The sequence below is a fragment of the Diabrotica undecimpunctata genome, chromosome 1, assembly GCF_040954645.1.
Source record: "Diabrotica undecimpunctata isolate CICGRU chromosome 1, icDiaUnde3, whole genome shotgun sequence".
Classification (NCBI taxonomy): domain Eukaryota; kingdom Metazoa; phylum Arthropoda; class Insecta; order Coleoptera; family Chrysomelidae; genus Diabrotica; species Diabrotica undecimpunctata.
The window spans coordinates 102,564,767-102,581,209 of NC_092803.1; the positions used below are offsets into that span (position 1 = coordinate 102,564,767).

General features: G+C 33.2%; 1 protein-coding gene across 4 annotated transcripts in view; it reads right to left on the bottom strand.

The window, feature by feature from the left end:
* Positions 1–16,443, bottom strand: part of Nep2 (M13 family metallopeptidase neprilysin 2) — a 265,069-nt gene that overhangs the window by 93,796 nt on the left and 154,830 nt on the right. For all 4 annotated transcript variants that reach the window (XM_072545632.1, XM_072545626.1, XM_072545630.1 and 1 more), the window contains exon 2: positions 5,944–6,080. In XM_072545632.1, coding sequence (XP_072401733.1) covers positions 5,944–6,080 — 137 coding nt within the window. The remainder of the gene's footprint in view (positions 1–5,943; positions 6,081–16,443) is intronic.

The window sequence follows — 16,443 nt, forward strand, 5'->3', positions numbered from 1 at the left end:
ATACAATAAGACAGAAAAATCAAATATAGCAGCATGTCAAAAAGGCCTTAATTATATATCTTCGTTTCTATAAGTCCAATCGTAACGTACAGTATCTGAAATGACAGGATTTAACGAATTGAAAAAAATGAAATAAAAAAATTAAATACAGCAACATGTCAAAAGAGCCGTAGTCACGTATCTTCGGTCCTATTAGTCCAATCGTGACGTATAGTACCTCTAATAATAGGATTTAACATAGAGAATACAATGAGATACAAAAATCAAATACAGAACAATGTCAAAAGGGCCTTAGTTGTGTATCTTTAGTTCTATTAGTCCAATCATGACGTGCAGTACCTCAAATGAAAGGATTTAACAAATAAAATACAATGAGGTATAAAAATTAAATAAAGTAGCATGTCAAAATGGCCTTAGTTATGTATCTTCGGTCCTATTAGTCCAATCGTGACGTACGATACCTCAAATGATAGAATTTAACTAATAGAATACAATGAAATAGAAATCAAATACAGCAAAATGTTAAAAGGGCCTTAGTTACGTATCTTTGTTTTTAGTAGCCCAATCGTGACGTACAGTACCTTAAATGATAGGATTTAACCAATCGAATACAATAAGATAGAAAAATAGAATACATCAACTTATCAAAAGGGCCTTAGTTATGTATCTGCGGTCCTATTAGTCCAATCGTGACGTTTCGTACCTCAAATGATAGAATTAAACTAATAGAATACAATGAGATACAAAAAATAAATAGAGTAGCCTGGCAAAAGGGCCTTAGTTATGTATCTTCGATCCTATTAGTCCAATCGTGACGTACAGTACCTCAAATGGTAACATTTAACCAATAGAATACTACGACGTAGAAATCAAATACATCAACACGTTAAAAGGACCTTAGGCATATATCTTTGCTCCTATATATGTTATGTCAAAAGAGCCTTAGTTGCGTATCTCCGGTCCTATAGGTCTAATCAGGATATATGGAGCCTAAAATGATAGGATTTAACGAAGATAATACGATAGTGGAGAGAAATTCAACATGGCTGCATCTAATAACACCTTAAACTGGCAGCAATAAAACGAATTTACGCACAGAGGTATGTGGCATATTACGTGACAGGATTTAGCGAATACCATACGATTACGTCATAGATCTCTTTGCATACGTCCACTTTTAGTTAACTACTTAGTATGTATTCAGTACTTAGCTTTACGGTGTTGAGGCATGGACTCTTAAACAGAAGAATGTTACAAATCTTGAAAGCTTTGAGATGTGGTGCTACTGCCGTATACTAAAAATAAGTTAAGTGGATAAAATTACAAATGAAGGGGTAATACGTAGAATACATAACGATCCAGAAGTTATACTGAATATAAAAAAGAGAAAACTTAAACACTTTGGCCACCTGATGAGTTAGTGATGAGTGAATTATTCAAAACAGCAGTAAATAAAATTAGAATCGCCCTAATGATATCCAATCTCCGATAGGAGAGGCACTCAAAGAAGAAAATATGAAAGACTCCAAAAATCTCCAACGTTCACTGTTAAACATATTCCTCCCGTTCACTGCACGCACACATTTACTGCTCCTTGACGCTGTGACGAGAATGAGATAGGATTTAACAAATAAAATGACAGTAAACTTAAGACAGTGTGTCAAACGTGGAATGCGTCGTAGAACGTGAAATAGCGTAAAATTATATGATGGCCCTAGACGTTTCTTTAATACCCAGCAAACGACTCGCTTTGTAAAGTTACATAGGCGGGATCTGTGCGAGAAAAAGTCGATCATTCGTTTTATAATCCAAAGGGGACCATAAAATATTCAACGTTAAAATGTGACATAATGTAACGTTATGACAAATCTTTTTTCTCCCGCACGGGTGCATGCCTGTGTACCTATACGAGGGGAGTCGTGCATAACCTTTAAGTTGATCGTAATACATAACTGCAACAACAAGTATGTTGACGGTTTGGGTTAGTATATACAGTGCATTCCGTACGTTTTTTAAACATGATTAGGAAATTGTTGACTGGAGGCTATTAAAGAAGTTCTTAAAATTTATGCGGGTCACCTTCTTTTCTGTAAATGGAGTGAATATTGTTATCCGTTTAATTTTTTCCCCAGTTGAATAATTCCTGCTGGTATTTGGTCTAAGCTTACTTCTTTTCCCCATTTAAGCTGTTTCATAGCTAATTCTACTTCCTCTTTATAGTACCCTGTTCACCTGGCAATTTCGGACTATTTCATCTCTTATAACATAAAACAGTTGTTTCAGATATCTTTATCGCGTTTCCTTTTTTTATGGATAAACATGCTGCCGTTTTCATCTTTTACTATTTCATATGGAGCTACACGATTAACAATTTCAAATCAAGAAAACACAAGTAACACTCCGAATTATATTATACGACGAACACAAATATAATCGACTAATCAGACAATTAACATCAGCGCTACATGACGCACGCAATGCCACATTTGAACACTACATTAGTACATTGCCTAAAGAAGATCATTCAGTATGGATACCAACAAAAACACTTAAAGAGACCTGAACAACACAACCCACAAATTAAGAAAGATGACGTTAGTTGAGGAAGATCAGACCAGGAAAAAATGTCAACATTTTCAGAATACCAGATAATAATAATCAAGCAATAGAACACTGAAAACTTTTGTTTTTAACTGTACGCCCGTCGTGAATGACATACCATTTTTTAAATAACACTTAATATTGCACTTTTTTAGTGTATTTATTTCATGTTTCGAGATAATTCTTTTAGGAATATATTTATTTATAACATACGGTCTTATGGTCTTATTACGGCTTTCAGATTATACGACATAAATGTATCTTGTACCGCACTGCTAATTAAGAATTACATTTGTAATGCGATAAGAGGTCCAGATATACGAGACACCAGTGACTCATGCCGCACTGATAAAAAGCCGACAGGAATCTGCATTTCTATAAAAAAAATAGATTAATTTGTTTTGTGTATTAATTTAGTTTAGGTCGAACAAGAGTTGCAGTAGAAGATTTTTCTAAATATAGAGTGTAAACCATATTTCCAATGCTTTATGAAAGAGAACCAGTTTATAATATTCCGGACGACGTAATAACACCTTATTTTAGAATATTGGTCGATGAATTGAAATCATTGTTCAAGAAACGAATTATTCATGTGCAGATGTTTTACTCTAAAAACATGTAAAACTAAAATCTCGATTAAAAAAGTTGCAACCAGTTACTCTCGATGAAATTTAACCCCATTATTGATTTTACGAGTGATGAAATGGGTCGACAAAAGACCAGTTTTAATCCTTGCAACATTTAAACATAATAGTTGTATCTTGGTTTAATCAAATAAAAAGAAAAATTATACACAAGTACTAAAACCACAAATTATTCTCGATTATAACTTGGTGAAAAAGAGTGTTGATTTTAGTGATCAAGTGGCTTCTTACCAAAGCCCAATACGCAAAATTCTGAAGTGGTACCGGAAAGTGGCAATGGAATTAATATTTAATACCGCGGTAGTCAATGCTTAGTTGATAAATAATAGAAAACGTAAAAAAAGCGACAACCTATCCTTGAGTTCAGACTGGAGTTCGCGAAGGCATTTACAAATAAAGAAATGTTGTAACCCTCATGACCAGTTACACCCAAAAATACCATCTAAGGCAAAGCGATGTAGATAATACAAAGAGAAGAAAGTGTACAAGATGTTACAAAGTTTTAAGAAGAAGCATGACTAGTAGAAAGGCCGATAGAAAAGTTAAAAAAGTTAAAACATACTCTGAAGAATGTGATGGCAAAACTGAAATATATCTAGTGTGCTCCAATGAAGCACATTTAAAAACAATTTTACTTATACAGGAACTATTATTAAGTAAAAACGTATTGTGCCTCAAGTGGCCTTATAGTATTGGAAGTCGTAAGTTGATAGTTTCCAGTAGAACGTTTTTATTGTTAATTACCTCCGTAAAAGTGAGTTATAGTATTTATAAAGAAATAGATGTAAATATTATGCCTTCGACATCTAAAAAAGGTAGATGTGAACATAAACGTAGATTGACCACTGCTGAATTACAATCATTGTTAGAAGCATCGGGCGAAGACGATGTAGATTAAATGAATGGTGGAAGTGACTGAAGAAATACTTGCACAAAGTCGTTCAGAAAAATCGAGGATTGCGTTTTGGAAAGAGACAACACAAACATAATTTAAGACTTTTCTCGAGCTTATGTTCCATATGGGGACAATTAAAATGAACCGTCTGCATGACTACTGGAAAAGTATAGGTAACTTCTCTAATAGTGTTGACTTGACTAGACAATTGTTCATAGCCCATATGAAGAAATAACCGAATCCTTACTTGTCAAAGAAACTAAAAAAACGTTAAGTGGTCTAAAAACTAAAAAGTCCCCTATTCAAACTGGTTTTTAATAAAAAATTTAATAATATGTTAAAAGTTTTTTTAATATACCCTAAAACTGAAAGCGCAAAGAATCGATTGCAAGTTACAAAATACTTATAGAGTCATACGAGTTTGGACAAGTACAGTTATTTAAATAATCGCTTTCTGTGATAAACAAATTGAAAAAATTGTAAAATATTTTTTGATCTGCTTGATATTTAGCACACTTTAATAACTCATCAATTGCCATGATTTCAAGTAGCTATATTATCTGTCGTTAGTCAAAAAACAAAGTTATTAACATTTATAAATTACTACAAACATATAATATCTTAGAGTTTATGGTTTTTTGGAATTATCTCAATTATTTATGTATTTAAATTTGGTATTTCTCTACATAGAAAACTTTTTATGGTCTACAACTTTTATTTAAATTATTTTTCTTTAGAATTTATACAAAACGTTTTGTAAGCAAATTTTTTTTTTGCCTTTTAAGATTGTTTAAAAAAACAAAGCAAAATCAACTGTACGTCTTTACGAATTTGTCGTCGGCTACCCCTCATACTATTTAGAATTTAAATTTCTGTAAGATTTTTTAAAACTATTTAGCGAGGTTCCGTTAACTACTTTCTTATGGAATGGTCAAAGTCAAATATTATTTTTTATGTGATTATGCCACAATTATTGGTCGATATTGAGATGAAAATTACATTTTTAATTAAATAATATTTAACGATACGATTTCCAATATTTAACCTTGTTTATTGTACAAATGATGTAAAAATGTGTATACACATTTTGTATAAAAAACGTTTTTTGAGAACGATTTCCTGAATTGAAATCAAAATGTTAAACATTAAATAATTAAAAATGTGATTCTCATCCCAATCACAACCAATATTTTTGACCTAATCCCATAAAAATCTAATATTTATCTTAAACTATTCACTGATAGCTTCGATTAAACTGCTTGGAAATTGAAATATGTAAAATATTCCTCTACACAACTCTCTAGGAAAAAATATCTAAACTGAATAAATATAACAACTGAACGTTGATATAAAAAAACTAGTTGGTTGACCCCAGCCGGTCGGCAGGTAGTTTCAATGTCTTCATTTGAACCCAAACCGATCGATATTTTTATGTTTTCGAATATTATTTAAGTATTAACACTGGCAACATCTATTGGCTTTAAAATGATACCAAATACAGTAATTTTACCTCCCAATGTTAAAATGATGGTTTGATGTAAAAAATTTAATTTATAAAAAAATCGGATTATTGACAAACCGACAACGGTGCCAAGCCTACAAAGGTGCACTAAACGAACATACACGACTTATAAATAGAAAATGATAGCATTTCTTGGTGATGCTAAATTACTGCAACTTGAAAAGAGCTTAAAACGATAGTGGGATGTATATATGTATATATGTATATATACATATATACATGTGTGTCTTTGTGCGTGTGTGTGAAAAATACTAATATAATGAAATAAAATTTTTACTCACTACTAACTTGTTGATCTCTGCTATATAATACTGTGGCAAGTGCTATGAGTAAGGAGATTCCAATAAGAAGGGCAATACCCGTTGATAAGGTTAGACACCTTTCCATACTTGTACGTCGCTTCCACCATGTTGGATTTCTAAAACAGAAAATTAAAAAACAATCAGTCACCGATTTAATATTGAAATAACATTATAGCAGTTAAAGCGTGGGGAGTCAATTAAACGATATATTTTCAATTTGCATATATAAAATATATATATACATATATACATACATATATATATAAATATATATATATATATATATATATATATATATATATATATATATATATAAGAAAAACGTTAATACGAGTTAATACTAAAATAAAGGTAAAAGATATCGACATAGCTCGCAACAAGAAAAAAAAAAAATATATATATATATATATAATAAAATATGTGTATAAGATGGAGGCAACCGTATATACGTATTTCTGACTATTGGTCGTCTTCAGTACGGTGCAGCCAAGTTAGAAAAGGAGCATATTAACTTGGGAAAGGAAAGAAAGCAAATTAACATTGTTCCTGCAGTGATCCTTTCCCAAGTTAATATGCTCCTTTTCTAACTTGGCTGCACCGTACTGAAGAAGACCAATAGTCAGAAATACGTATATACGGTTGCCTTCCATCTTATACACATATTTTATTATATATATATATATATATATATATATATATATATATATATATATATATAAATATAAGGTTGAATGCTCGAATAAATGAACTTTGATCAAATAAAAGGCATATATCGATCACAGTTTAATTTAATCTTGCCCAAGTACTTTCGATCACTAGATCATCTTCAGGGGCATTTCGTCAATTGCGGCCTATCCGACAAGACCAAAATGCCATAAACATATAATTGTACATCACACTACACTACAAAAGGACAAACAAACACTTTAAAATTATTGAAGAATAGCTACATTGCGTGCAGAAGCCGGAGACAGAATGATGTCTCCTACGCTTTTGGAATATATATTGTAGCGTGATTAAATAAAACGAGCGGTTCGAATTTATATACATATATTTATTTATAACTTTACAGTTCGGTACTCTCTTATCGACTAAACTCACTCCTAACAACGTTACATATATATAATAAAGTTACTTTTCGAGAACATTCTGGCGTTGTCCCACCTCTAATTGTCTCCCGTCCGAAAGACGGGCGCTATTGACAAGCCGATTCTTACGTTTTCTAGATTCGTCCTTCTAAGAATTATGACGTATCGGAGATGGGCTATTTCGTTACACTGCTCCCCTCTTAAATCTGATCGTCCCGATCAGCAACTCTATATGTAGGCACAGGATGGCGGAATCTACAGGACTCTCCAGCTCTGCATGAACCCTTTAGAAAGAAATAACAGTCTACTGACTTTGAAGGATACGATCTCATCGGGTTAATGCAACACACAGTAATTCGTACGCCGGTTTCTCGGAAGATCACTTCAAGCATGCTTCTGACAATCTTCCAGTCCAGATTATCTAGTGCATTGCCTATCTTGGGTAAGGCCAAATTCTTGATGTCGTAATTGCACACAATTTTCTTCAAATTAGTTAGAGCACGCCATATATCCTCGTAGCTTGCCCTGTCTGTATACGACTTCCTGGTCACCATATACAGCAAAGATCGAGAACCATCTTCTAATCTCAGTACTCTTCCAACTTTAGGTTGCTGGTTTTTTAACTCGTCCAAACGACCGAATTTCTTATAAAATACGGATGAGATTCCTTTAGTCATCTCAAGATCTTGGGCAACACAGTGGGCTAGAGAGACGTTATGCGGAACACTAAAAAGATCCTGCTGAACTTCTGTGGTCACGCCGAATCTAGCACTCTTTCTCTCTGCGTAATTTGACATAAATTCATTAAAGCTTGGTCGCCGGTCATCTTTGATCTCATGTTGAAGGGTTCGTGCTTCTTCTGTTTCATTTGAGCCAGCATATGGTGCAAGACGATTTATGTGAACTACTTTTGGTTTACCTTTCGGCAACTTCTTAATTCGGAATATTACGTCATTTATTTTCTTTTTAATTTCATATGGACCTTCCCATTGTCTTTGCAGTTTGGGAGACAAGCCTCGACGACGTTGTGGATTATAAAGCCAAACAAGATCACCTACTTCATAGCTTTCACTCTTGCATCGAGAATCATATTGATCTTTCATTCTGTCACTGGCTACCAGGATATATTTATTTCCATCATTCGTCTCTGGAAGTGGACCTGCAATGTCGATTGCTACTCTTTCCATATGACTACCAACATTGTACTGTTTCATGGGTGCCCTCTTTTTACCAACTGGACCATTACTGGTTGCACACAGTTCACATTTCTGGCACCATCTTCTTACATCATCTTTACAGTTCACCCAATAGAACCGTTCTCGAACCTTTTGCAGAGTCTTCGTGATACCAAAGTGTCCACCTGATGCACCGTCATGCAACTGACGCAATACTTCTGACACTTTACTTTTAGGTACAATCAACTGAAGCTTAGTTTCTGTACCATCATCGTTCTCAAAGGTTCTATACAGAAGATCATCTTTCAGCACTAAGCAATTCCATTGGCTCCAGTAACACTTGACTTCGGAAGTACATGCACTAATGTCCTGCCAAGAAGGTCTTTCACTTCGACGCATCCAATTCAATACTCTTTTTATACATGGATCATCTGCTTGAACGTCTTGTAGCTGTTGAGGCTGCCATTGATCATTAATGACGGCGGTTCGTCTCACGGGGCAAAGTCGTTCTTCTAATTCAAGACAATGATTACGATTTGCACTGTATGCCCGTCTTGACTGAGCATCAGCATTTGAATGACTCTTTCCAGCCCTGTGTTTCATTTGTTCTAGCTTTCTGACTGTTGTATTATTTTCTTGCAATTTACGGCGAATGTGACCTACGTCGCCATCATTCGAACATCTGGTTTCGTGTCTTTTCGACATCATGTCACGAACTACTTTCCGTACGATTTCCTCCAGACGTTTCTCGTTTTGCTCGTCGCTCTCTTCAGAGGTTCGTACTCGATAGCTCCGTGAAACTTGACTAGCTGTTTCATGTTCCAAGGCAATATCGAGCGCTTCATCTAAAACTTTCGGTCTTGCTAGTCGTAAAGCTTTCTGTAGTTCACTGTCTCTTAACCCATTGACGAAGGCATCTACAGCAATTTCTTCCAAAATGTTGTCTGGTGCCTCTGGATATGCCAACAATGCTATACGAGCAATATTTGCTTCAAATTCTTGCAAACTCTCACTTGCTCGTTGGATTCTACTTCTTATTTGTACTTTGTAGACTGGTTGTAGATGGGCATCTCCGTAACGTTTATCTAGTCGAGTGAACAAGGTCTGGTAACATTTTTCTTGACCCTTAGGAATTGATCTTAGGATATCCGCAGCATCACCTCGTAAAGCAGCAGTCAAGGAAACAGCTTTTTCTTGTTCTGTCCAATGATTGGCTGTCGCAATAGCTTCAAATTGTCTAAGGTATATGGACCAAGAGGACTTTCCATCAAATGGTGGCAATTTGAATCTCATATGATGTGTCATTTCGTCTCTTGGTGATTCTTCTTTCACTACCGGATCTAAGGCTACTGTATTAACTGGTGGTAGCACTTTCGTGTTAGTTATCATGGTCTCTAATCGTTTGATCTTCTCTTCTACGTCTCCTATCTTGTCGTTTACATTTTTCTGTATCTTATCGAATTTTCTCGAGACTTCTTCAAATTTCTTATTGTTTTGAATACATATTTCTTTAATTATTAGTGAAGTCTCGTCGAATCTTCTAAATACATTTTCGAATGTTTCATCGAATCTTTTGGGAACATTCTCTAATTTATTATCATCTCTTTTAGAAGATTCTTCTATCATTTGAGAGACGTTTTCAAATTTCTTATCATTTTTTCTGAAACTCTCTTCTATCTTCATTAAAACTGCTTCTTCTGCTGACTGAAAATGGAATGTCTCTGGGTCATCTCCATTCTTGTTAAGAACATTCTTCAGTCGTTCTTGGAGGATCTTCTTGGACCCGCTGCAATCTTCATCGCGTTCTTCTAGCTGCTCACGCAACTGTTTTACTGAAAGTTCTAGTAGCAGCATCTTTGGTCAGGCACACACGTACTTTTTAAAATGTTCAAAAGTCTTTTTCAAAAGTCTCTGCTGAATTTATTTTTAAACAAATCAATTATCCTCACACCGTGACACCACTGTAGCGTGATTAAATAAAACGAGCGGTTCGAATTTATATACATATATTTATTTTTAACTTTACAGTTCGGTACTCTCTTATCGACTAAACTCACTCCTAACAACGTTACATATATATAATAAAGTTACTTTTCGAGAACATTCTGGCGTTGTCCCACCTCTAATTGTCTCCCGTCCGAAAGACGGGCGCTATTGACAAGCCGATTCTTACGTTTTCTAGATTCGTCCTTCTAAGAATTATGACGTATCGGAGATGGGCTATTTCGTTACAATATGTAAAAGGGCAAAACTGACCTACAAGGGCATAAACATAAACGGAGAAAAGCTTAGCCATCTAAGGTTTGCAGATGATATTGTACTAATAGCTGATAGGATAGATGAGGCCAAAGAACTTTTAAATCAGCTCTATCTTTCCTCGCTAGAAGGAGGATTGAAAATAAATATATCTAAAACCCAGATGATGACAAATCTTGTAGTCAGCGAAGATATATGCGTAGGAACAAGATCCATAGACCAGGTAATGGCCTATAAATACCTAGGTCATGAGATTCGCATAGGAAAAGATAACCAATCCGTTGAGCTTCTCCGTCGTATAAGACTGACTTGGGCAGCCTTCGGCAAGCTGAACCATATTTTCAAATCGTCTGATATACCAATATGCCTTAAAAGAAAATCGTTTAATCAGTGTGTTTTGCCAGTGTTAACTTACGGTGCGGAAACGTTGACCATGACAGGGAGAACAGTTCATGAGATCCGTGTGTATCAAAGGGCGATAGAGCGTGCTATGTTGGGCGTTTCACTACGAGACAAGATCCCAAATTGCCAGTTACGACAAAGTGGCAAACAGGAGTGGTCTCTAGCGGTGCAGAGAGAGTAGCAATACTGAAATGGAACTGGGCAGGTCACGTGGCTCGAATGACAGATAATAGATGGACAAAGCGGATACTGGAATGGAGACCAAGAGATGATGCCTACCGAAGCAGAGGTCGTCCACCAACACGTTGGACTGACGATCTAAAACGTTGTCATAGGAATTGGATGCAAGAGGCACAAGATCGAAATAGATGGAAAATTATGAGGGAGATCTATGTCCAGCAGTGGATAAGCGAAGATTGAATGATGATGTATATATATATATATATATATATATATATATATATATATATATATATATATATATATATATATATATATATATATATATAGACAAATCGGACCCGTAAAATTACAGAGGAATTAATTTATTAAACACAACACTAAAATTAACAACAAAAGTGATAACAAATAAACTAAATGAAATTATAAGACTAGCAGAAGAACAACAAGGTTTTAGGTCGGGAAGATTATGCACCAACGCTATATTTATAATGAGGCAAGTATAAGGGAAATCATTAGAATACAACAAACCGGTATATCTATATTTTGTGGATCTTAAGAAGATATTTGACCGGGTCAAATTAAAGGACGATATCCACTTATTGTACGTAAGCGAGATACCTCTAGGAATAATCAAAATGATCGAAAATATCTACCAAAACAACACGATAAAAGTAAAAGTAGAAGAAAAACTAACTGACCCTAATTAAGCTGAAAATGGGATAAGATAGGTAGATTCCCTGAGTCCTCTATTATTCAACCAGATTATGGAAGAAATAATAAAAAAAAGTAAGGAAAACGTAAATAACTAAAAGAGGATACCAAATGGGAGAGAAACAACTTAAATTAATCTGCGCCATCTGCATAATGATGCTATTGCGTCATCACTATGCACATGATGCAATACTACTCTCTCAAAGTGAAGATGATATGCAACGTATGCTGCACCAATTTAGTATAACCGCCAGAAAATTTAACATGTTAATTTCCCTAAAAAAGACTAAATGCATGGTTATAACAGCAAATTTACTAAGATGTAAATTGGAGCTAGAAGACCAGATAATAAAACCAATGATGGAGTTTAAATATCTAGGCATTCAGGTCTCCGGTTCGTATCTTTCATTCAGGTCACCTGAATGAAACAATATGGAGAAATAAAAATATCGGGAAAGAAATAAAAGGCATAATTTACAAAACAGTTATTAGACCAATAGTGACATACGCGGCAGAAACACGACCTGACAAAGGGAGGACAAAAAGGATGTTAGAAACAGCAGAGATGAAAACACAGATGAAAAATTGATGGTAACACTAGAACAGAAAGATGGTAGAATGAAACCATTCTATAAGCCTAATGACAACAAATAGAACAAATACGGCAAGAGACGGTTCCCCAAAAGGAAGACGATCTGTAGAAAGACCACGAAAACGATGGAATGACAACTTACTGGAGGCACATTAAAAAACAGACAGAGTCATGTCTAAATAAAAAGAAGGAGAAAAAGAATATATATATATATATATATATATATATATATATATATATATAATGTTTATGTAACCAAAGATGGACGAAAGACTTGCGGTGCGGTTTTAGACTAGCTACCAATTTTTTTTGTTTAATAATTATAAAATTTTCTTTCTTTTAAAATTACAACTTTAAATTTTAAATAACATTAAATTTTATCTTATATGTTGATATTTAGCAAAACATTCAATACATAATGTTACATTACATTTTTAACAAAAAGTTGCGCAATATTTCGCGAAAATTTTTTTTAGGTGCTCCTTGGTTCATTTTGAAGTTATGTGGATATGTGATCATTGTAAATAACAACTTATTGACAATCCTTGTAAAGCGCCATACCTTGTGATCGACTGATCTCATGTACTTATTTTAATCCGCAATATTCGCATACAGATAAGGTTTAAGGGCATGAACTTTTCACTCTTTATTTTTTATTTATCTAGATACAACATTTAAATGTTCAATTTGTAGAAAGTTGAATTTTTGAAGAAGATTTAAATAACCCATAGATATTTAAGTAAAGTGCATAGCTACGAGGATCTTTTTTTATTGGCAACATGTTGGCTACTACCCTTATTCTTAATGGCAGCTTTTCTTACTTTTTTTCTTATCGCAGTATAATGAAAAGAAGTAGCAGTATCACTTTTCTCCAAGTAGAGCCTAGAGTTTGCAGCCGAACCAGATTGGGTTTTCTTTTATTGACTCATTTATGCTATGTTGACCATTGTATCTCTCCATATCATCAATGGCCAGAGTTTTTTCGCAGACGGCACATTTATGAACATTAAAATTGATCATGGCGATCAAGGTCTAATCTTAAATACTTTATTATGTCTATTAGCACGACTAGAGTTGGCTCAACAACTCAACAGTTGGCTGGTTTCAATCGTTTGGACAACGTCTATTTTTTCGAGCAGGGATCTGTTTGTTTCCTTAAAAATAAAATCAATCTAAAGTGAAACTATTTTTAAAATTTCATACTTTAAATTTTCACTTTAAACACTCTTAGATGTTTTCACTGATGATGGTTCGATAGGACTGAAAACTTTAAATTCTTTTTGAATAATTCAATTTTTTAATAAATATTTACCGTTTTACACCAAAAGTTTTTATTTTATTGTAAATTTTTTAATTTTTTTATTGTATTTTTAAACTATACTTGATTTTACTATTCATTAACAAAGCAAGGTTTTTGTACTTGTTAACATGTTCAAGCTGTTCTATATGGTTGGCAATATATTCTTTGACCTACTACATGTGACTTTGATTTGATTTGTGGTAAAAGATAAACGTATATCAATTTAATGTGACATTAGAATAATTTATAAAGTAATAAGAGACACTATAAATTGTATTTATACTATCTAACATTTAAATTTAATTCAATTAAAAATTGCGACAAAAGCAAATAAGCTATACCAGATAAAATTAGAAAACGTCCCTTGTAAATTATTTTATGATTATTTCATTATTATTTAATTGATGTGTAATAACTTAAACCTTTTTATGTGATAAGTAAAAATTACTGAAAGGCATAGTAAAAACATCGGATATAAAAACAAGGTTGATGTTTTTTAATCCAAGAGAAATATCACTATAAACAATAGTTCTGGTTGCAATTAAACCTAAAAAACTAACAAAAAATTTTCTTTTCCTTTGTTGTATTTTCCCAGACATGCCATAATCTGATACTTATTTTTTGAATGTTTTATCTGACTTTTTGGAAGGTATCTTTAGTTTCAAATTAATTTACGTATGATTTCTTTTCTGTATTTTATCATTTATTACCATGTCTGTATACAACTTTCTGCTCGTCACGTTCTTTTTCGTATAAGAGGGCCACTAAAAGACCATGTATGCCAAAATACATGGTAAAAAGACCATATACCTAAATAGCACAGTATTGGAAAAAAATAAAAATAGAGACTATTCATAAACATAAATGTTCATGGTTTATTAAGTGAAGGATATATATGACCAAACAAGAGTCTATAAGACAAAGTAAAGTTTGAAAAATGTAATGTGGTTCTAATTAATCATCAGCATAATATGGGCAGGGGACGACTGCACTGATGATACCTGTTAGAATGCGGTATCGATAAAGGGTCCTTGAAGACGAGGGTACGATGTGAGCTTTTATCGTATTTAGCTTTAATGTAATTAATTAGTTGTACATATATATATATATATATATATATATATATATATAATAGTAAAAAATGTTTTATATTCAGTAAATTTAAGTCTGTGAGTATACGTGTGTATTCTTGGAATAAATCCTTATATGTTATTTACTTTTTTAATTATAAATCCTAGCCTAGTTCGTCTATTAATACATTACAGTGCGACGGTAAAATCGCACAAGGCACCATAAAATGGCATAATCATACAGGGATGAGGGACCATCTGAGTTAGTTCGGCACAATCGTGCCCGAGGCTGAAAGTGCCTATGTAAAATTGGAATCGTCCAATACCCCACAATATTTAACGAATAACACTACACTTAAGATTATGCATACCAAAATTATAAAAACAAATATATATATATATATATATATATATATATATATATATATATATATATATATATATATATATATATATATATATATATATATCTGCACCGTACTGAATGTGCATAAATCGATGAAAAAATCAAACACAATTACAACAGATATATTTGTAATAACATTATTTTCTCATTTTTTCTTGTACCTATAAACTTTTTAATATAGAACTGCAATTCCATGTGTTTGATTGTTTCTTCGAATCATTCTGATTTCTTTTATTTTTCTAGTAATTATGACTGCTTACACTCTAATCACTGTATAAGCTGATTTGTATAAATAATAATTTTTATTACGTTAAAGATAATAACTGATACTATGGCATCTTGTCTGAGTGATTCATCCTCTACTTTCAGCTTTGATGTATTTATATTTTCGGAATTCAGTTTTAATAACAAGTTTATACAGAATATTCATACCGAATCATTTGGATCCTAGACTGAAATCCGGTTAAAATATTTATATCCCTTTAGTCGTTTGAATTACACCTTACAGTTGACACCCGACAATTTATATTTGACTTCATATATATATATATATATATATATATATATATATATATATATATATATATATATATATATATATATATATATATATATATATATACTCTCCAGTTATACCGGCCTAAGCTTCATATATTTTTTATTTAAATTAACGTGCATGTGACAACTATGGTCATTAATACGAGTTACGATTTACATGGTAATATCATATAAATTACAAAATAATGTAGTTTACATTAAACTTAAACAGAAAATAATTAAAACTTGTAATATAACATTTATATTTTGTTGAGCAGTTGCCTTTTCTTGATGAATTTGATAACCTTGTTGTTTTGGTCTGTGCTGTTTAGGACCTCTTTGAAGTTAGTTACTGATATCGAGCTGTTGGCTAATTTTGGCATAAAAAGGGCATTCGATAAATATATGCCTGATTCAGAGAGTCGTATTGCAGTGCTGACATTTTGGTTATGGAGATGATGTCATCAGGTAGCCATGAGTTAGAAGAGTATGTCCTATACGCAATCTCCGTATGATTGCAATATTTTTTCGACATAAACTGGGATAGGTAAGAAGGTTCACTGAGGGTTTAATTTCATGCAGCGCTGAAGTAACATTGTTCCAGTGAATCTGCCAGGTGGATAGATTAAGCTTCTTCAGTCTAGCTTTGCGATCGCTGCAAATTTTTATATTGATAATGGTCTCCGTGGATGATGCGGCTTTTTGGCAAGGCAATCAGCTTTTTCGTTACCACTAATACCAACATGGGATGGTATCCAT